General features: G+C 40.7%; 1 protein-coding gene across 1 annotated transcript in view; it reads right to left on the bottom strand.

Annotated features, from left to right (window-relative positions):
* Positions 1 to 537: 537 nt before the first annotated feature.
* Positions 538 to 22,193, bottom strand: part of LOC124795472 (clavesin-1-like) — an 80,021-nt gene continuing 58,365 nt past the window's right edge. Inside the window, exons 5-7 of the mRNA XM_047259503.1 lie at positions 18,856 to 18,966; positions 4,205 to 4,310; positions 538 to 761 (exon numbers count right to left, since the gene is read on the bottom strand). Coding sequence (XP_047115459.1) covers positions 619 to 761; positions 4,205 to 4,310; positions 18,856 to 18,966 — 360 coding nt within the window. The 3' untranslated portion in view covers positions 538 to 618. The remainder of the gene's footprint in view (positions 762 to 4,204; positions 4,311 to 18,855; positions 18,967 to 22,193) is intronic.

The raw sequence follows: 22,193 nt of genomic DNA, 5'->3' as shown, positions 1-22,193 counted from the left end.
CTACATCGTACTAGCCGTGGTAACACACTGTGTTTTCGGTGTTTAAAATTTTTGTCCATCCTCTACAGAAGTTCATACAGAAAACTGTGATACTAAGAAAAGAGAGGAGCACGAAATTCAAGATAACAATCTGAGAAAAAAAGTGAAAATACTGTTGTTTTGTATCTCTTAAACCAAACACAATTTTGCACTGTTATAATATATCGTTGTACAAGAACAAAATAATAATGATAGAAGCTTATGTACACACAAGTCTGTACATACAGTCCTTGTGGTAATATCGGTCCCTAGCATTAAGCCAAAACGCAATGTAGAAGGCCTGCAAAACGTAAAACTGCGTCCTTCGAAACGTTGGCAATTCTAGAAAGGCAGTTTGCTTAACATCTGTAGAACTTTTCGTCGTTGTCTCGAGGAAGATGGTTAACTTAGTGATAAATCATTGTCATTATACAAACAATATGTAAAGAAAGAGTAAACGACTAAATCATAAAATTAATCTAGAATTACGAGATTTAGTAGAGAACAGTTTATTTCAATTATTGGCTACAAGTAATCCTGTACAATATCTACACGTGTTTTACAACTTCTTCTCTCTGTCTTACGAAACAGGGTTGTGTGTCAGTCCACGGACAATTTTTTAAATGAGCCTGCGATGCCGTAGATGTCGCCATCGTGGTCCTTGGCGGGGCGTTTGCTCTCGTCTGACTTGTACTTGTCCTTCTCCAGCAGCCACTCACGGTCGACCTTCTCCAGAAGTTTGTCTGAAACACGGAGAACAGTTTACCTCACATACTTACACAAGCACTCCGATTTTCAGTAGCTTTCCTGTATGAGCGTAAGAAGTAATTTGAGACACTGTTATTATCAAAGTCATAACGTAGGACTGTTTTTATTTTCTTGTGGAAACAAGTATTAATTTTCTTCCGTAAATGTTCCTAATGCTGGATAATCTGTGCAAAGCAGTTTTTGTTCTGAACCCCGATGTTAAAAGAACAATGACAGTTCTGTAAGTCTGCGCAACATCGTTATCTATTCGTTAGAAAAGTCTTCCTTAACAATTCTGTACAGACTAATTTTGAAGTAACGTAGTGACTGAACGTGGCAGAAGGGCTGTATTTCCACGAGAATTACCATGAAGATGACCTTTACACAGAAACAAGGCTTGTCAGTTCACGTTCAGTTATCAAGTCTCCTTTGCCAGTAAGGTGGTCCTATCATTGTTGTACTGTATCTTCTCTGTGATTTCTGAAGAACGACAAATATTGAAGATCTGGATTGACTGATTCCCGATTGTGGCGGGGCGGGTTGTAGTTAACATTAATATGTTTTAAAGACAGTTCGACAACTATTTATGATAGGCACAGTGCCTGTAATATTACTTGAAAAGGTATTTGGCTTTTAACTCAGTGATGAAGGGTTTAATTTACAGAGTGAATTCGTGTGACAGTGTCAATATTTAATTGCGTCATCTCTGCGTAGTGTACGGTTCGTAATTCACTGTGTCAAACTGAATCAAACTTTTGCTCTGTGATTTTTGTGTTCAGTTGTTTTATGAAAGATGACCGTAGCAGCGGAAAGTATTTTGATATTCACTGCTTTGATTTTTACCCCCGTTTGACTGAAATGCATTTAAAAAGAAAATCGTGTTGCTCAAAGGACAGATTGTGACTAACATATTACAGGTCCCTAAGCTTACTAACGTGACGTTTGAAGATTTTATTACAGCATTGAAAGAATTACGAGGGTAGTTTCCTAAACGTTTTGAGGACGCTGCAAACGTCACATCTGTTTCCTAGACCGTTTGCCATTTCAATTGAAATTGCCCCTGTGCATATGTACATAGCTGGTTGACCTTCAGTGTGATTCCCGATTTAAATAGGAATCCGTTTACGTTAACACTGTCGAGAGCGCCTACGTTGTTGTTCAAATGGCTCTGAGCACTATGGGACTCAACTGCTGTGGTCGTAAGTCCCCTAGAACTTAGAGCTACTTAAACCTAACTAACCTAAGGACATCACACACATCCATGCCCGAGGCAGGATTCGAACCTGCGACCGTTGCGTCCCGCGGCTCCAGACTGTAGCGCCTAGAACCACACGGCCACCACGGCCAGCTACATTGTTGTACTCAGGTAGAGTTTCCACGTTTGCATAATGGGTTTGCCAAAGTGCTGTAATACTTCTGTTAACATATGTGTGTGGGAGACTTTTTTTTATTACAACACTAAACACGTCACGATTACGGGGAAGCCCGAGTGCGAAAATCTGTAAAATTGTTCGCATTTATTCGTATGCCGGCAGTTTGTATAAGATAATACGGTATTACGCCTTCAGTGCGCCGAAACTAATTAAGTAATACGGAAAACCTGTTTCGTTCGTGATCTGTGTTGTTGAGAAACACGGCATTGCTATCTAAATACGGCGTGTTCGTTGTTGCCCCCTCTTCCCCCTCCTCAGACTCAGACATCATGGAGTGGATGTGTGGTAAATAAGAATCCACGCTGAGCTCTGTGGCCTACGAACCAGGTACGATAATAATTAGGGTAAGCGGCCAGATGGTCTTTAAATATAGACTACTGGCCATTAAAACTTATATAGACTACTGGCCATTAAAACTGCTACACCACGAAGATGACGTGCTACAGACGCGAAATGTAACGGACAGTAAGATGATGATGTATTATGCAAATTATTAGCTTTTCGGGGCATTCACACAAGGTTGGCGCCGATGGCGACACCTACAACGTGCTGACATGAGGAAAGTTTCCAACCGATTTCTCATACACAAACAGCAGTTGACCCGCGTTGCACGGTGAAACGTTGTTGTGATACCTCGCGTAAGGAGGAGAAATGCGTACCATAACGTTTCTGACTTTGATAAAGGTCGGATTTTAGCCTATCGCGATAACGGTTTATCGTATAGCGACATTGCTGGTCGCGTTTGTCGAGATCCAATGACTGTTAGCAGAATATGGAATCGGTGGGTTCAGGAGGGTAATACGGAAAGCCGTGCTCGATCCCAACGGCCTCGTATCACTAGCAGTCGAGATGGCAGGCATCTTATCCGCATGGCTGTAACGGATCGTGCAGCCACGTCTCGATCCCTGAGTCAACAGGACGTTTGCAATACAACAACCAACTGCACGAACAGTTCGACGATGTTTGCAGCAGGAAAGACTATGACCTCGGAGACCATGGCTGCAGTTACCCTTGACGCTGCATCACAGACAGGAGCACCTGCGATGGTGTACTCAACGACAACCCTGGGTGCTCGAATGGCAAAACGTCATTTTTTCGGATGAATCCAGGTTCTGTTTACAGCATCATGATACTGTCAGAAGTAAAGCTGTGAGGACCGGGCGTGAGTCGTGCTTCGGTAGCTCAGATGGTAGAGCACTTGCCCGCGAAAGGCAAAGGTCCCGAGTTCGAATCTCGGTCGGGCACACAGCCAGAAAGTTTCAAGTTTCAGCATCATGATGGTCGCATCCGAATTTGGCAACATCGTGGTGAACGCATATTGGAAGAGTGTATTCGTCATCGTCATACAGGCGTATCACCCGGCGTGATGGTATGGGGTGCCATTGGTTACACGTCTCGGTCACCTCTTGTTCGAATTGACAGCACTTTGAACAGTGGACGTTACATTTCAGATGTGTTACGACCCGTAGCTCTACCCTTCATTCGATCGCTGCGAAACCCTACATTTCAGCAGGATAATGCACAAACGCATGTAGCAGGTCCTGTACGGGCCTTTCTGGATAAAGAAATTTTCGACTGCTGCTCTGGCCAGCACATTCTCCAGATCTCTCACCAATTGAAAAGGTCTGGTCGATGGCGACCAAGGAACTGGCTCATCACAATACGCCAGTCACTACTCTTCGTTAATTGTGATATCGTGTTGAAACTGTATGGGCAGCTGTACCTGTATACGTCATCCAAGCTCCGTTTGACTGGATGTCCAGGCGTATCAAGGCCGTTATTACGGCTAGAGGTGGTTGTTCTGGGTACTGATTGCTCAGGATCCATGCACCCAAATTCCGTGAAAATGTCATCACGTGTCAGTTCTAGTATAATATATTTGTCCAATGAATACTCGTTCATAATCTGCATTTCTTATTGTTGTAGCAATTTTAATGGCTAGTGGTGTAGGTGGATATGTGGGATATGATGAATCGGTTCGGTGAACTTTTAGAGGAGCTGCTTACACGCAAAGTTGTCAACAGGTCCAGCAGTGCCTCCCAGCTCGTCTGGTACGCAGTCAGGCTGCACTTCGTCGAACAGAGTCGTCGATCCAGGAAGGTGCACGAACACCTGCAGCAGACAGGCAGTATGACTTGAAACAATACGAACACTAGTATGTTTTCTCTAGTGCACTACTGAGTCATTACCACACTGTCACTTCAATAAACCAACTAGTCTTTAAACTGAAATTAATGAGCACTACAGACGGCAATGAAGAAACAAACAAAAAATTAATGATAATGTTCTCAGTAGCCACATTTGGAAGCAGAAACTTATCTAAGTAAAACTTCATTTAGCTTCACTTGAAAATAGTATTCCAGACACTAAGCTTAATAATGGGTGGGGAAAACAGGTATTGCCACTTACGTCATATCAGTAGAAATGTGCATGATATTAACCTTGAAATATCTGGAGTATCTGATGTTATCAGATCAGTTAACAAGTCCCATTGTTCATTACAAAGCAGTATTTTCCTACTTCGCTGCACAAATAATTCGACCTCAAAGCACCCTGCTGAAACCAGGATTTCATTAGCAGACTTGAATGCGCAAATTTATTTAGTTGCATCCGTCATCGGAAACGCAATAAGCTAAGTCTCCGGACAGAGAATTAGTCATCCCAGGAAGCATCACACTAAGACAGTCTACGTTTCATGACTTTTTTATGGGGATGATGTCACATAATACAGTTTCGCAGTCAATGGGCAACACTGTGATTGTGTAGTCGTCAAACCTGCAGCGTATGCATGCACTCTGTGAACAGGAGAGATGAGAATGTCCATAGCAATAATTACAATCACACAGAATAAAGGGCAAGGCTTGGATGATGAGAATGTTGAAGTAAACACCCTGGTCCATACTCACGATAAACTGAATGAGTGGCCCCAAGTCATAGCACCAACAACAACCTGAAAACATCACAAAACCACCCTCCACCCTGAAATACAACCTCCACACACACTGGGCTGCAGGTGCGCTCTACGCAGTGCATCAACTGAGTAGAGGAAAACAGCACCCATTAGACCACAACACAAGCGTCTAGACAGCTACTGTCCAGAATGAAATCACCACTTTGCAGTGGAGTGCTCGCTGATATTAAACTTCCTGGCAGATTAAAACTGTGTGCACTACTAAGACTAGAACGTTAAGTATTAATCTCCTCGTCTTCTGCCGTAACACAAGTTCGTAAGACATATAAAATATTTTCAGCATGATTCGGGTATATAAAATGCTAAAGCGAAACCAACACAGAACACAGAAACTACATTGAGGCATATATTCATGATAACGTCGCACTATTCACAAGGAATCGTTAAATGCTTTATACAATCAAGAGTGAGTCGTTTTTAGTCTTTTGCAGCCATACAGTAATGTATCTACGAAATAACATTCAAATTTATACATAACACATTGACGATTCATATAGTAAAACAGGTGCTTATATACAGGTGTAAAATCTCTTAAAATATAAAACTGAATGAGAAATGCAGTAGACTCCTGAAGCTGTATTTATGTAAGTGGACTGGACACCCACATAAGCCGGTTTCGCATTTTTTAATTTGTGTCTTCTGCTGTGTATAAATGCTCTATCATAAGGTGTAGGGAGCTGTTACAGAATGCCGCAGTGTAAGATTTGGCGGGGCTAGGCAAAGTTCTCAGCCCTCGTAAACTGACAAAAACCATCATCAAATATGAATGTCCAGTCTGTGTTAAAATCACGAATTGTCTTCACTTTACCGACTAGAATATGTTCCTGTCGTCCTATGTCAAGCACCAAATGCTTGACATATACCATACGACATAGCATTTACAAACACCAGAAGATGCAACATGTAAGTTGTTTGGGTCTCTAAACGACCGAAATAATTACAGCTACAGCAGACTATTGGACTATATTTTAAAAGTTTTAAAACCTATATTTAAACACCTGTTGTACTATATGACTTGCCAACTAGTTAAGCATAACTACTTTAGCTGTGGCTGCTCCAGTTTTAAAATTGTCTGTAACTTTGATTTTGATAATTACATTTAAAGGAACATAGAATGCGAAATTATTGTCTTACAAAGACATGAAAGAACAATAACCATATCTTGAAAGTTAATATCGCACAAAACAATTACTGTGCCTACTAGTAATATTATTCGTCTCACAAAAATTAGTCTACTGCTACAGTTCTCCATTCTCAATAATCTGAGTTGATTTTTCAGCAGTAAGACGCTTTGATCCCCTCTATAACATCAGCATACGTCTCATGAATGCACTGTTTACATATCAGACACAGAGTCATGTCTTTCTTGGAATCACCATAATAGGTAGTACAGAACCGAGTATCCTCGTTGGAATTGAAAGGTCTGTTTACTGAAGGCAATGAATGTTTAGCTTTCGCTATCTTCTTCGGCCTAGAACTCGGGAGTCGTTTTTTCACAGCGGTTCTTCTTCTCCCTATTGTTTTTGTCGCACCATGTTTCAGGATCTGACTGTGTTGACCACTTGTTAGTATAACTCCTGTCAGAACTTTGTTCGTTTTCGCCTTTTCCAAATGAGATTTTGGGTGGTTGTAACATACTTTCTCCTTGAAACCTGCGTGCCATGTGACAGTACACTAGTAGAAGCTGCTTCTACTAGTGAATTGTCTCAAACCTCTAAAACAGGACACCATCTGTTTCAGACTGAACTGCTGCTACAAAATGACAGCCTTGAAACATAAATCTGGCATAACTCCTGTGTTAGCAAAGCCATTATTCCCGTATATACTATTGTTGATGGTCCATATGCTTTCTCAAACAATGTTGCCATGTGGAACTGGGTGACAACCTCTACTCTCTCTTCGCTCCGTCTATGTCGTAGGAACTTCTCCATTTCATTTATGTAATAACTATTCAGTGGCCTGAAGAATGAAACGTCAAGGGGCTGCAGTCTATGTGTCGTGTGATCCGGTAGGGAGAGCATAATTACACCATTTTTTCCATCAGGCTCTAGTGCTTCGTTATTTACGATGTGTGTACAATGTTCGGATAGAAAGAGTAAATCTTATTTTTCCTTCGAAGGGTAGAGGACTTCGATTAAATGTTTTAATCACGGCACAAATACGTCTTTATATGGGAATCCACTTTCGGGGCTGTACGGAAAATATGTTCCAAGTGGAGCACCGTCTTTTAATCCGTCTGCAGGACGCGTACTTTTGCAAATTAGAAGTGTAGGGACATATAGTTCAGTGGAAGATACACAGCAATCTGCTGTTGTAGTAAGCCTTTTCCTCGCTGAGTATGGATCTCTCTACCTTTATACCCTTCGAAGCTAAAACTTTTCGAGGTTTCTTTTGGGCTGTTGACAAGCCTGTCTCATCCGCGTTGAAAATTGGTGTAGCATCAAGCGTATTCTCGTCAAGAAACCACGCTTAGACGTCAAAAAATGGTTAACGTTATCTTTCTTGAATCCTTTGGCCTGCGCAAAGGACGTCGGCTCTGACTCACGCAAGTTGAGATCGGAATGTCTCATAAACAAATAACACCACTTCTTTTCCTCGACTCGAGCTGTCTCGAAAGCTGGGATGCTCAACTCCCGAGGTGTTATCCCAAACAAATATTCCTCTATTTTAAAGGCATGCGACACTATTTCTTGTTCCACATCCTGGGCAGACCACTGGAGAACAGTTTATTCCGTTTGAAGTCTGTGCAACGCAGCTCTTGGAACATCATATGACCTGGCATCCTCATTCAACCCCATGTCACATTTCGCACTGATTCAAGTGCACGACTCACATTATCTTCCTCCCACTTGCGATATTTCGTTCCTAGCGGCATCTAGAACAAAACATGAACGGTATACAGTGCATTAATAATGATTTTCAGTCTACGTGTTGACCAAGTACGCTTTAAAAGCTACAAGTAGGTGAAAATCACTAATGAAATAATGGGAACATAATTTCAATAAAATATTCGTTACGTAAAAATTAGATTCAAATAATTAGTTTCGTAACAAAGGAAGCGAGAGCTACTCCAGTTATCACCTCCAAGACGAAATGTGGCTGCCGAAAAGTACATATACGCGAAACGGGAATGACTGTTAAACATCGTATGAAAGAATACGAACGCCACACGCGCCTCAAACGAAATGTGAAATAGGTGGGGGGTTGACATTGGTTTCAATAACGAACGTGAACTGGCCGAGGAAACCAACATTTATTGAAGAAAAGCCGAGAGGCGATTGAAATTTCTAACAACATATGTAACTTCATTAGAGAGGACGGCTACAGGCTTTGGACATCGTGGCTCCTCGCCATCACGGAAGTGAATACGCGGCCCCGGTGTACGAGCAATGCAAACAACGCCCCTGCAGCCACCTCTGTAGACAGTAATATTTTGGATAAACATTTTCCCTCTCTTGATCTGCCGCTTTCGCTTCTATCCCATGATCATGGCCCAACAGACACATTACTTCCTCGGATATGCGTCTCGCCAAATGACAACAACTGGAATACCCCAGATATTTGAGCTAATGGACAAGCTTACCGGCTGTCATTCTTCCCACTCGCCATTCAAGAATGCAAAAGAGAAGGTGGGATCAGACAGTGGTTTCAGAAATACTTTCAGCTACACACTATCCGTTACCTGGTAGAATACTGATGTAGATGTAGGAGGTCCCAAATCGTCAATTCAGGGTATTGCACGAACACCCAAGGAAATGGGTTACTAACACTCTTTGAACTATTAACTAGGCGGGTTACTACGGTAATATTTCGGACAGTGACTGAAATGTGACGCTGTTAAATTCGTAGTTCATTCAATGGAATGTGAATGGAAATGCCGCCACCTTCTTTTTTTAGCTGGGATTATCTGACAGTGGTCAGAAGACTTTGACGGAGGTTTTGGACACATTTGAATACTATCGTCCAATACAATGTGGAAATTTAAATTTAAGGACTCTGCACACAGTGACACAACGTGGACATGGCGTCTGAGATTGGTGGTTGATTGGGAAGACACAGCGGATAGTAGCATTATAATGAAGGCAGATGATGTCAGTAGTCTATCGGAAATTATAGTGATGTGTGGAACAGTTCCCATGTACAGTCATACTCACAAGTATCCGAACGACCTGAATTGCATTTCGCCTGATTCGCATGCAACCCACATAACGCAGCTGTCTAGAAGATCCTCTAATCGCTCCTTGGTACAGTCGTTTGACTATTGAAAATGGTTCCAACAAGTTACCACTAGAAAACACTGCTCTGTATCGCAATAACTCAAGATGTAAAGTAATACTACGATACTACAAATATCAGGGAACACCTTATCACAGGTAAGACTGTCCTTAAGGCTTGTAAGCTCACATTTATTGCAATAAATGACATACCTGAAATGTTACCACTCTCATTATTACGTCAGATAGGTAATCCACGTAGTAACTTCGTCGTATTCATGACTTCCTCTTCAAAGTAACATACCGTACTTATTATTTAACACAAAATGACATTAAAACTTTAAGTTATTCACGAGCAGCTAGATGAGAATGTGTATGAACTTCAAATGACACGACGAACCGTCTCGTTCTGCATATGGATTCAAACCCAGGTCATGCAGACTAAGCAAAGATTTCATGACTGACGGAAGCTAACAGTCATTCCTGATTAGGCATACAGAGAGTGATATACCTCGATTTTAGACAGTATCAATTAGCAAATACCAACTTTAAATTAAATAACGCAAACATTTTTAACGGACGCGAATTCCTACCCAGCACCTAATGTCCCTGTTAACGAACTACGAGAGATGTTAAATATTGCTTCTAAACAAGTAACTTATTTGAAATGCTGTGAGGTAAAGTTTTGAGTTGGACAGGGATTCGTACCCAGAACCTAATCGGATAGATATCGAAGCACAATCAACTGTGACATATCGCATTTTCTCAGCAGTAGCTAGATGTTTTAACTGAAATGACGAGACGAAACGTTAATTTTTTCCTTCCCAGGACTGCTACCCGGCACCTATCGCTCTTATATTCTAGAGAAAACGAACGTTAAATATGGGAGTGTTGCACCAGCAACGACATGTGAGTATGTTTGAATTAGAAATAATATGACGAAGAATTCAGTGCTGACTGGGAATAGAGCTCCACACATATCGTTGTCGACTATACACAAAGAGACATCAGCTACCGAAATTTTCTCCACCAGCAGCTTGGAATAACATCTTGAACTTACAATGTACTCGCACATAGTTCTGTCTCACTGGGAGTCAAAAACTTCGGATATCGTTAGTGTTGACAACGGATCAAAATGCATTAAAAATCAAAATTATTATCCACCAGCAGATAGTTGTTGTCATGATAGATCTCGATAATACATAATGAAATCTTTACTGCCGGGCCAGGATTCGAACCCATTCACGCGCATTATGTGGAAGTGTTGAGGAATCTCCAGTTTTGAACAAACAAGAAATTGTAGCCGAGCTGTATTGTCACAAAGGAATCAAATTCCGCGTTAAGGACGGTCTGAGTTGCATTCCCAGTTAAGAACCAATTTTATCTACGTACAGAAGCTCAGATAAAAGATGGAATAGGTGTCCTGCGATTCTACATAGCGTTTGTTCCGTCCCTAGAAATAAGTAACTAGTATAAGAAACGTTACTGGTGATAGAGTTTCACAAATGTCGCCACTCCAGACTTTATTGTTGCTCAACCTAACGTCTACTTGGTAAAGAAGGGATATCATTTTTAAGGTGAATTTCAGACCACAATGCCATTATATCTTCTTCACTTAGTGTAGCCAGAAGAGAATGGAATCTGTCTCTCCCTATCTAAAATTCCTGCCCGAAGTTGGAATCGAACCCAGACCATAGATACATGAACCTATCATCAGCCCAATAGACCACCAAATCCTCTTCTCAGGGAGCTAATTTTTCTATCATAACGCCGGTGTGCTACACTGGCTGAGAATTCTGACACACAGGCTCCCTGCTTCAATTTGCAGCATGTTCAGTAAATTCATTTACTTGGTTGATCGAATGACCATGAACTAGCTGCCTCGGCTACACAGTGCATACATTCAACTTTATTTTGTAATCACCAAAATAAAATCACGTAACTGCCACCAACACAGAACTGCCAACAGTGCAGGATGCAGAAATTTAAATAGGAAGCGTTCCTTTCCACTTGAGCTACTCTATTGCGCTATCTGTTTGTTGAAAACGTCGTGCAGTGCAAAAGAAAGGGTATAACTGTTTGTCTGTCATAAGTATTGACATGGCCTTATGCATTATCCCACCGCGCTGTGGAATACAGAAGTTCTTTAGGAATTGTAATTGACTTCTTGAGCTATTGTATCAATGTGTCAGCTAGTAGCGTAAGGGTAAGTATCGCGCGTGGTAGGTAAGATGTCGCGAGTTCGACTCTATTTACTAATATATTTTTTAAAACGCAGTTTTGCTGTCTGCTAAAGTAATCAATCTAATGGAACTTGTAACATAATTCCATTCACTTCTCAACCCAAAATAGTCGTATGTGGAAAAAGGGCTAACTTCTGCGACATTTTGTTCATTTCAGGTTTAACAGACAGCCAGACAGTAGATGCATCTCGAAACTTTTGTATTATGTATGGGTAGAGCGCATCGTGCCAAAATACGTCGGGAAAGTATTTTCTACATTAGCTGTCGTCTGGTAGTGGCATTTTATTCTTCTTCAAACTTTGTTTGAGAGCTTTAACTCAGAATAAGTTTTCTACGTGCATGTAATCAATAAACTGCATAGGCATTTTCAGACTGTTATAGATAACATCAGAGAATTTGCATATATCGTTGATGATTAATTTCTCTCTCATGTTTACTACTGTTTTAACAACATTAAAGGAAACCTTACGAAAATTGTGAACTGTACTACAAAAAATGAAATAAAACTACCCACGATAATCTTACGACGAAAGTCTGTTTTAATAAAACTGAGTATCTGTACACAAACGTGCCTCTATCGTCACGAATTGGTAAAATACTACTCACTTAGATTTTGATTGGGTCTGTGTTTGATTGGCATGCTGTGTCATTCTCAAGATGTATGCAAATGTGGCATTTCACAAATAAAGTTATGTATTCCTAGAAACCCAAAATTTGCTTGTCAGCAGCGGAAAGAGGCGTTACCCGTTGTGCAGCATTGTAAGTATTTCGTTGAGATTTCCTTAGCGATGTTTGATCTGGCTGCTTGTAGCTCTTTCACAGAAGGGATAAAAACGCTACACTCAGTGAGACTGAAACTGCGGACCGTAACACGGGCTCTTTCACAGGTCAGCACGTTACCACAGAGCTGGCGAAGAACTATGTGTCTTAGCTTCATCTTACGAGATCAATAGTGATTAGAACTCGTAAACCGCTATTTGAAGGATGAGATTAGTTGCGATTTCGAGGTGCAACGATTTTCCTGGGCTGAAAACCGTAAATTTACAATCTTTTGTTACGTTTCAAGCGATAATAACTGAGATTATTCAGTGGAAGTGACAGGTAAAATCAAGTGAACTTTGAGGCTTAATTCCGTGCACACCAGGAAGTAACTCGTCTATCACAGCGTTGCCTAACATAAATTGTCTTGTTGCCAATTCTCAGTTACAATAACAGCAAGAAGAAGACGCACCGATGTAATCTTACAGCGGGCTGTGAAGTGAACATAGCTGGTGTCACCAAGTCGCGGCTGCTAAGGCCTGGAATACGTAATGCGTCTGATTCGCATTTCTGTAACTAGGGTTAGGGACTGGAGCGTAGTTACTAATAATACTCAGGACTGACTGCAAACTAAGCATCATGAATCAGTAACTCTCATGTTTTTATATTTCTTTCGTAAGTGTACTCAAAACTAAGAAACCCATTCACACACGTTTTCGCGCGCGAGTGTGTGTGTGTGTGTGTGTGTGTGTGTGTGTGTGTGTGTGTGTGTGTGTGTGTGTGTGTGACAGAGAGAGAGAGAGAGAGAGAGTGAGACAGAGAGATAAAAATCAAAAAGAATGAGAGAGTGAGAGAGAGAGAGAGAGAGAGAGAGAGAAAATTGTCAAGAAATTTAATCATGGTATATAAAGAAATCTTTCATTAAAATGATACGTTCCACATCATTACGAAATGTCGAATTCATGATCTATGAAACAAGAATTAATCTAATGTAATATAATCTAATAATATCATATTGATGACTAGCCATGAAGAGTCATGAATTACCGAAGTTTTTGCCAATACCAGTAACCAAATCTAAAATAAAAGAGGACAATTTTGTAATAAAGCGGGACTTCTGTCAAGACCCTTTCATCCCTGTTAATTAACCGCGAAAGATGTCTGATATACTTCTATTCTGAAGTAACAAAGTGTGCATGCATTTAAAGATGAGGTGCATGATGTGAAGTTCTGTGACAGAGATACGAACCCAACACGGTTCTTTCCCTGTCAACGCAATCCTTTTTACGTTAATATCAAACATCAGCGATTACTCGTAGATTACATTAAAACTAAAGTAATTGATGAAGACGTAACTTGATAACAAAAACGCACTGCCTTTCTTCATTTACTTGAGCCTAGAAATGGCTATCGAGTACTGTCAAACCAAAAGGCAAGAGAACTTACTGTCTTCCGATATACGTCGCTGTCAGTTCTTCCATATGATTTGGTCGACATGACCTGTTTCAAGTTGTGTATGACAGACAATGTTTTAGAAAATCAATTGTTTTCCTTTTCAATAAACAGAAAGATTTTCATTGTAAGCTATTCAAGTACAAAATTTTCGCAATATTAGTTCAAATTTAATATTCGCTTCTATAATGTAGGAAAGTATTTCACAGTTGCAAAACTCGCGTCCGACTCATTGCCCTTACACTTACTCGCTGACCATAAATTCTAGCTCAGAGTGACACCGCAAAAGCAACCTAATGTAGCGAAGACTGTTTGCCAGTGCTCTTTCTCACCGCAAAATACGCAATTCACGCATTGGGCTCCGTAAGTACACTGTAACAGTAATTTGTGTGTGTATGCAATGCATACGGATTAGAGTTTAGTGGTGCTCTCACTTCCACTTCTGTATACAATATGCCTGACCTAAATGGGTCCTTTATGATTACAGGCCCTGGGCAGTGCAACATCATACTGACAACAGTAATGTCCTTATACTGACAACCTGACTGTTCGTTTTACCTGAATTTGTAATCATTTAAATAAAACAACATGACCTTCCAGTTGGAGACATTTCGTCCCCCTTTTCCTTCTGTGAAATTTGTCAGTAAGCTTTCTGCCTTCCAACCAGTGAAAGACGGCAGAGTACGGCCGGTAAATGATTCGTAAACCACGACTTTGTGCCGCTAAGACGATTTATTTAAACGTCACAAGACTGCACATAGGTGTAATCGATTTCGAGGTGCAAAGTGTTTGTTATCTTACTTTTGTGACAGGTGGGCATAAGTGATTTCCAAAGACTTTTTATTGTACTGAAATAATCTTTTGTCACAAAGTAGCAAGGTAAGTGTTTTATTCGTATATATTTTGTAGGATACTGTAATCGTGATGGATGATTATACACCTGAATGTCTGACACAAATGGTAGGAGAAAACGCTGCATATTAACCGAACCCCGCGCCTCCTCTCCATATCCTCCTATGACACGAGCACGGGATTCTCTTCGCATACCGCTACAGAGCTGTTCCTAGCACAGCTGAGAATTGGCAACATCGTCACAAACATTAGGCAACACTGTGACAGAGCAATCACTTCCACGTATAGTACTGAATTGAGTCGCTAAATTCACTTGATATTCCCTTTACTTTTCAATGACTCGTGCTATTAATCCTCATGTAAACGAAAAGACTGAGACAGAAAATTCAATTTTTTGCCTAAAGAAATGCTATTCTTCACATAAGTGACAACTTTTACTATCTTTCACGATGCTTTATGAGGCTGAGCGACAAATACCATGATGAGAGTGGTGTACAGGCAGCAGTGTTTCTGTAGCACGGTGCTACCGCACGTGTCTCGGTTCAGAACGGCTCAATCAGTCGTCAATTCTAACCGTGGTAGGGGCCAGCGCATGCGAGTTTTTTTTTCTGATATATTTTATGGAGCTGCGAATTTCCAGAAAAAATTCTTTATCGAAATCGGAAGAAAACCCTTACACATCAAATCCACTTGGTAGCTCGACTCAGTAAGTTGTGCTAATGGTCATAGATCTTGGCTTCCTGACTGCCAAGCTGCTTCGCAATACCAGCGTCTCTGAAGAAATTCGAATCGACCATCAGCGATACGAATTTCAATATTGTTCTTCACTTAAGACTCACATGCCAGGGTGATAAGTATGAACGAAATGAACCTCTTGATTACTATAGGGCCTCTATGCTAAATTTCCACAGTTGCAATTAGGAACTCCCTGCAGACATTTGCTAACAGCGGCTCTAGCAACTTACTTTTAATCTGGGTAGGTAGTTTCAAATATAGGCAATTGTGTCACCTTAAATCCAGTTGAATATTTTATATTTCACTTGTGAACAGCCTTCACTTCTCCATTAATTAAGGTATAGACCTCAAAACAAGCAATTTGCCTGAGTAGCAGTTTCTGATAGGTATTGACACAATCTTTTTCATCCACTTACCATAGAGAATCAAAGAAAGAAATCAAACACATTACATGGCATTTACTCTCTGTGCCTTGACTAACACATATGAATCCATGACAATAATAAATTATGTGAGAAACCTCCCGTGAAAGGAGAAAGAACAGAATTTGACTCTTTAACTGTAGTGCACCGGGTCAGAAACCATGAAATTAATTCTGTGCCACATTTGATGTATTGCATTCTAGTGTAATAAAATAATCATCAAATAAAAACGGTTTTGTGCCTCCTTTGCTATCAAGAGTGAAACACAAATCGCAGACAGATTTTATTAGACCACTCAACAACATTAAAGCATTTTACATGGTCGAGAGTGCGGAGTGGAGCAGACGTTGTCGGCAGAAGGCGAGACAATGCAGTGTCTCAGCCCCCGCCGGTAGGCAGTAAACGGGTCCCAGAGAACTCAGACGCATGCGGTGTTCAAAGGCAGATGGTCGGCAAAGAAATCTTTCGCTAAAACATTGTTGGACAAAACTGTTACTACCAGTGTGACAGAAAGCGAAATCTATTGTAGATTCGCTTGAATTACACTCATAGCTTCAGCACCGAGAGGAAAGGGGCGATAAAAACTTCGTCGACGTGTGCTTGTAGTTACCAGACGTCGTATTAGCTAGTCTCGCACTTTACCTCAAGACTACGGTCGTAGTCAAGAATAAAGTACTAAGACTGAAGTCAAGACTTCCTCTGGGAAGTGCCGCAGTCTACAATGTTGCCAGATCGAGCATATTGCCGGACATAGGATTCTGAGAGGAGAACGACTGTATTGCCCAACTTACGTGAACGTCTCGGCGGTCAATTTTTTGCTCTAAGACTGTATCTACAACACATATTGCACGCTGAAGACCCAGAAGAATTAAAAAACAAAAGTGGTTTATGAGAGCAACGTTAACTACGGGGTTCGAAGTATTCATATCGTATACGTGTGTGTAAACGCCTTCCATAGCCCACTCAAGGCAGACAAGGATACACAGTCTAGCTTCAATATTATAAATTCGCCTCAGTTTGCGGATGAACTCAGATTTAGGTTGATAATCATTTTGAATATTTAGCAGTACTGTACCCATTTGTGTTAAACTCGTTTTCAACCAATGATTCCCACAGCTACAGGAACACTGCTACTGATAATGCATTTTGATCCGTTGTCAACACTAACCATATCTGACTCCTAGTGAGACAGAACTATGTGCGAGTTCATTGTAAGTTCAAGGTGTTATTCCAAGCTGCTGGTGGAGAAAATTTCGGTAGCCGACGTCTCTTTGAGTATAGTCGACAACAATATGTGTGGAGCTCTATTCCCAGTCAGCACTGAATTCTTCGTCATATTATTTCTAATTCAAACATGCTCACATGTCGTTGCTGGTGCAACACTCCCATATTTAACGTTCGTTTTCTCTAGAATATAACAGCGATAGGTGCCGGGTAGCAGTCCTGGGAAGGAAAAAATTAACGTTTCGTCTCGTCATTTCAGTTAAAACATCTAGCTACTGCTGAGAAAATGCGATATGTCACAGTTGATTGTGCTTCGATATCTATCCGATTAGGTTCTGGGTTCGAATCCCTGTCCAACACAAAACTTTACCTCACGGCATTTCAAATAATTTACTTGTTAAGAAGCAATATTTAACATCTCTCGTAGTTCGTTAACAGGGACATTAGGTGCTGGGTAGGAATTCGCGTCCGTTAAAAATGTTTGCGTTATTTAATTTAAAGTTGGTATTTGCTAATTGATACTGTCTAAAATTGAGGTATATCACTCTCTGTATGCCTAATCAGGAATGACTGTTAGCTTCCGTCAGTCACGAAATCTTTGCTTAGTCTGCATGACCTGGGTTTGAATCCATATGCAGAACGAGACGGTTCGTCGTGTCATTTGAAGTTCATACATATTCTAATCTAGCCGCTCGTGAATAACTTAAAGTTTTAATGTCATTTTGTGTTAAATAATAAGTACGGTATGTTACTTTGAAGAGGAAATCATGAATACGATTAACTTACTACGTGGATTACCTATCTGACGTAATAATGAGAGTGGTAACATTTCAGGTATGTCATTTATTGTAATAAATGTGAGCTTACAAGCCTTAAGGACAGTCTTACCTGTAATAAGGTGTTCCCTGATATTTGTAGTATCGTAGTATCACTTTACATCTTGAGTTATTGCGATACAGAGCAGTGTTTTCTAGTGGTAACTTGTTGGAACCATTTTCAATAGTCAAACGACTGTACCAAGGAGCGATTAGAGGATCTTCTAGACAGCTGCGTTATGTGGGTTGCATGCGAATCAGGTGAAATGCAATTCAGGTCGTTCGGATGCTTTTGTGCGCGACTGTACACGCGGGAAGGACGTCTGTTACTATAGGAACTGGTACAATTAAGACAGTGTCGTAACTGGTCAGGTGAAGGCGTCCAGAGGGCCGAACGTCTCCAACACGGTGTCAAATTTGTTTCATGGCGACGTTTATGTCAGAAGTGTTGCTGGCTAAGGAGAACCATATAGAGTCCCAAACCGTATGCCAGAGCAGTACTTTTATCTGACACTATTTGGAATGTATATGTCACTACAAGTACTTCGCGACAAGCGATAATACGAAGCAGCTTTTACGCAGCTATTTATGCTGTATACGTGTAGCTTTTTTTTTTTTTTTAGTCTTATGGGACTTAACTGCTAAGGTCATCAGTCCCTAAGCCTACACACTACTTAACCTAAATTATCCTAAGGGCAAACACACACACCCATGCCCGAGGGAGGACTCGAACCTCCACCGGGACCAGCCGCACAGGCCATGACTGCAGCGCCTAAGACCGCTAGGCTAATCCCGCACGGCTGTGTAGCTTGTAGCGTGCAGTGGAGCACACGAGTCATGAGGCTAAACATAGCGAGAGGGTGTACGTAGCCCGATATGTAAAACGTACCACTGCGTATGGACTTATATGCAAGTATATTATATGTTACAGACAAGGAGAAGACAATAATGAGAGATACGTATGACTTACCCTCTTCTGCAACTTTTCTGATAGCGCCATCTTTGCTATTTTCATGACTGAATGTATGATCTTCGATGCATTCACCAAGTGAAGTCCTTTCAATCGCCGGCGGTAAGCAGTCTATACATACCAAATTTATTAATTAGGTGAGCACTAAGCTCTCTTTAAGGCTGAACACTTAAGTTTAAAATGATATGGAAGTATTTACTTCGGTAGTATATAACTAAATTGAATTTAAACGTTAAAATAAGTGGAGCAAACATTTCAATTTCTCATTCGTTTGATGTTTTAAAATCTAAACTGCTAACGAAAATTCGAATAAGATTACTGATATTTCTTCATAATCCATGAAAGGATTCAACGACAAACTACTCGCACTATACTGCATCAAACGAAGATAGCACCAAATCGATGAGGAAAAATGTACGAAGAGAAGTGGTCTCAGACGAATTTAAGGTAATACGATAGCTGAGGAATATTATTACAGATGTTGAAATACAAAAGTAATTGCGAGGATTGCTACTAAATGAAAACAATCAAAGGTTTACACAGACGATCATACTAACAGCTGAATACTAACCCAATGTAGAAGAAATGGTGAGGTAGTTAAATCAGAGTGCTATATTGGTTGCTCTGAATATTAGTATAAAATTTTAAGCATTAAATATTAGTATTCAATTTTGAAGAAAGGCAGGTAATACACGAAGACTTGAAAATGGGTTGGTGAAGCTGCTCAGGAAGCACAAATTCATTTATTTAACGGTATGCTTTGTTAAGGAATAAAGCTGTAACATAAAGGGATGGATCGAGGATGGATCACGAAGCTACAACAGTATCAAGGTACATTTACGTCAGGAAAAAGCTCCACTTCGATAAAGTAAAGAGCTTACTGAGATAAAGTTTTTTTTTATATGTTACAATACAGCATCACCGGTCTATTGCGGTCTAACTGTGTTGGTGAGGCAGTAAGGCAGTAAATTTCCACAGGGCAGTGACTGCGTCACTGCAATTCACTTTGGAGGTGTGGCGGTGGGACTTGTAGTCCCGTACCACCCTCTGACGGTGACAGTAAGAGATAAAGTTAAGAGCTTATAAAACTATATACGTGAGTAATGTAGAGTACAGCTACGAGAGAGGTGAACCACTGAGAATATTAATGAAGGTGAGATGACTAGGGGCACACAACAAGAATGAGAGAGAAGAGAAGACAGGAGCAATAATGGGAACCAATTGAGAAGCTCCAAACTACAAAATTCTCCAAAACAAGACGACTGATGAAATGATTAAAAATTGGAGAGAAATGGAAACGGGTAACTCAACGTGGATAAGAGCAGTACAAGACAAAGTGTGTCTGAAACAATGATTTGCGCAGCTATAGTGAGTTAGTCGTCCAAAGAAGACTAACTGTCATATGCGCTAGGCGTGTATATAATGAGGATTGGTAAAGGAAACAATGACGAGGAGGGAATATAGAGTACTTAAAGCGAATATTTTTATGAGAAATAAATTCGGAAACACGTAGTAAGAAAACACAGTTCGGCAAATTACTTTGAGCTTAAGAAGACACTAACTTCTTAAGCTGTGATATTAAATACAAACTAGCAATAAAAAGAGAGACAAAAGAGCCGTTTACGTTACATTTTTTTTATTGAAGAACGACCGTTTTGATTGCGACCTAGAAAAAATAGAGCTGTGTAATTAATTTTGTGCTTATTGCAGGCACATCACGTGGCACACATTGAAACTTCACACCACACCTCAGCAGCACACCCCTGGAATAGACAGTTTTGGCCATTCTCTTTGTGGCCTCTATCGGGGTGCAGCGGTACTGTGAACAGTGAATAGCACTACTTACTCGGACGATAGAGATATAACTGTAAATAAACGTGAAATTAATTACATAACTTTATTTTTACTTTATGACTAACCCTCGTATGTACTCCACTTTACCTACGGGCCAAGCTGTTTCGGCGTCATAAATGGTCATGTCAGCAGGGGTCTAAATTGGTTTAACATTAGTTTGACTGCAAGCGTGGTGTCATTGTTGTAATCTTACACTGTGCTCGTTGTACCCGTACCACTGTGACATCCCACATTTTTATCCACCTTCCACTGCGGGTAGGAAATACATTCATCAGGTTTTTAGTAAAATGTCAAATAATAACTCGGCCATTTACCGCGGCTTGAGATAATGTTAGCCAGAGATAAGACAGTGTGCACGTCGTTGCAGACCTTCTGTTCTCGTTTCTGATGAGTAAGACGACAATTACGAGTGATTAGTCTTGAGTTATCTATCTCGATTAACAATGACCAAATGGCTAAAGTGAGGACTGATTCACCATTAGCAAAAAGCACACGCAAATGAACGGAAAATACTATTGTAATAATTTATATTAAGCAACGGTTTCAATTACCTTACCTGATTATACACGATGCGAAAGGAGAAATTTTACATACCACTTACTCGATCATTTTGTGCCAGCCAAGACGAACGAAAAATAACATGAAAAAGGTATGCGGAAAATCTAATTATTCTGTGACTCTTCAGTTTCTCCCGTAGTTTTTCTTAATCAAACAGTCTACTAATTTACTGCCAATCCATAGTGCACAAAAGGGCACAAAGCTTCGGCGATCAGACATGTTTCCATTGTCATGTGCACTGATGAACTGAGATCCTGAGGGCTCGCGGCTGGCTTATATCCCCTCCCGCCGCAAACCGTTCCCTCCACAAATGCTGCACTTTTATGCTTCCACCAAAAAACATTAAAACAGTACGGGCTATCTACCAATTGTTGTGTATGCCGCTAGAGAATGCGCTGAAAGCATACCCTTCATCCTGCTTTCGAGTAATGCCAGACAAATAGTTCTCTAATTCGCAGTTATAAGTGACGGCACAGCTTCACTCAGGCAGTTATTGTTCCAGCTGCCAGCAGTTCCAGTTCCAGGTAATAGCAGGCCACCACCAGTCGTCGCAATCATCGCCGAGAGTCGCAAAAATTTATCCGGTAACTGGGTCAGCAGCTACCAACAGTTGTCGGGCCTGAACTGTAATGATATTGGCTAGCCATAGTCCATTGGGTTAGATTCAGACCAGAGTTCAGAACTTTAAGTCATTTCCACGCTCTCTCACCAAACTGCAGCTGAATATTTGTGTATATATTACTTTAATAAATTCCTCCCACAGTGGTGTTGTGCAGCCCTCCGAACCTACATAATATCCTCATCCATCCATGCACAACTACTGCTTGCAACCTCTTGCCTCAGGGCTCATATCCCTGTAAAAGACTTAGGTGCAAGACCTGTCTCATACATCCTCCCACCATCACTTTGGTCACAAGCACTACCTA

The sequence above is a fragment of the Schistocerca piceifrons genome, chromosome 4, assembly GCF_021461385.2.
Source record: "Schistocerca piceifrons isolate TAMUIC-IGC-003096 chromosome 4, iqSchPice1.1, whole genome shotgun sequence".
NCBI classification, from domain to species: Eukaryota; Metazoa; Arthropoda; class Insecta; order Orthoptera; family Acrididae; genus Schistocerca; species Schistocerca piceifrons.
This window is presented reverse-complemented; position numbering and strand designations above follow the sequence as displayed.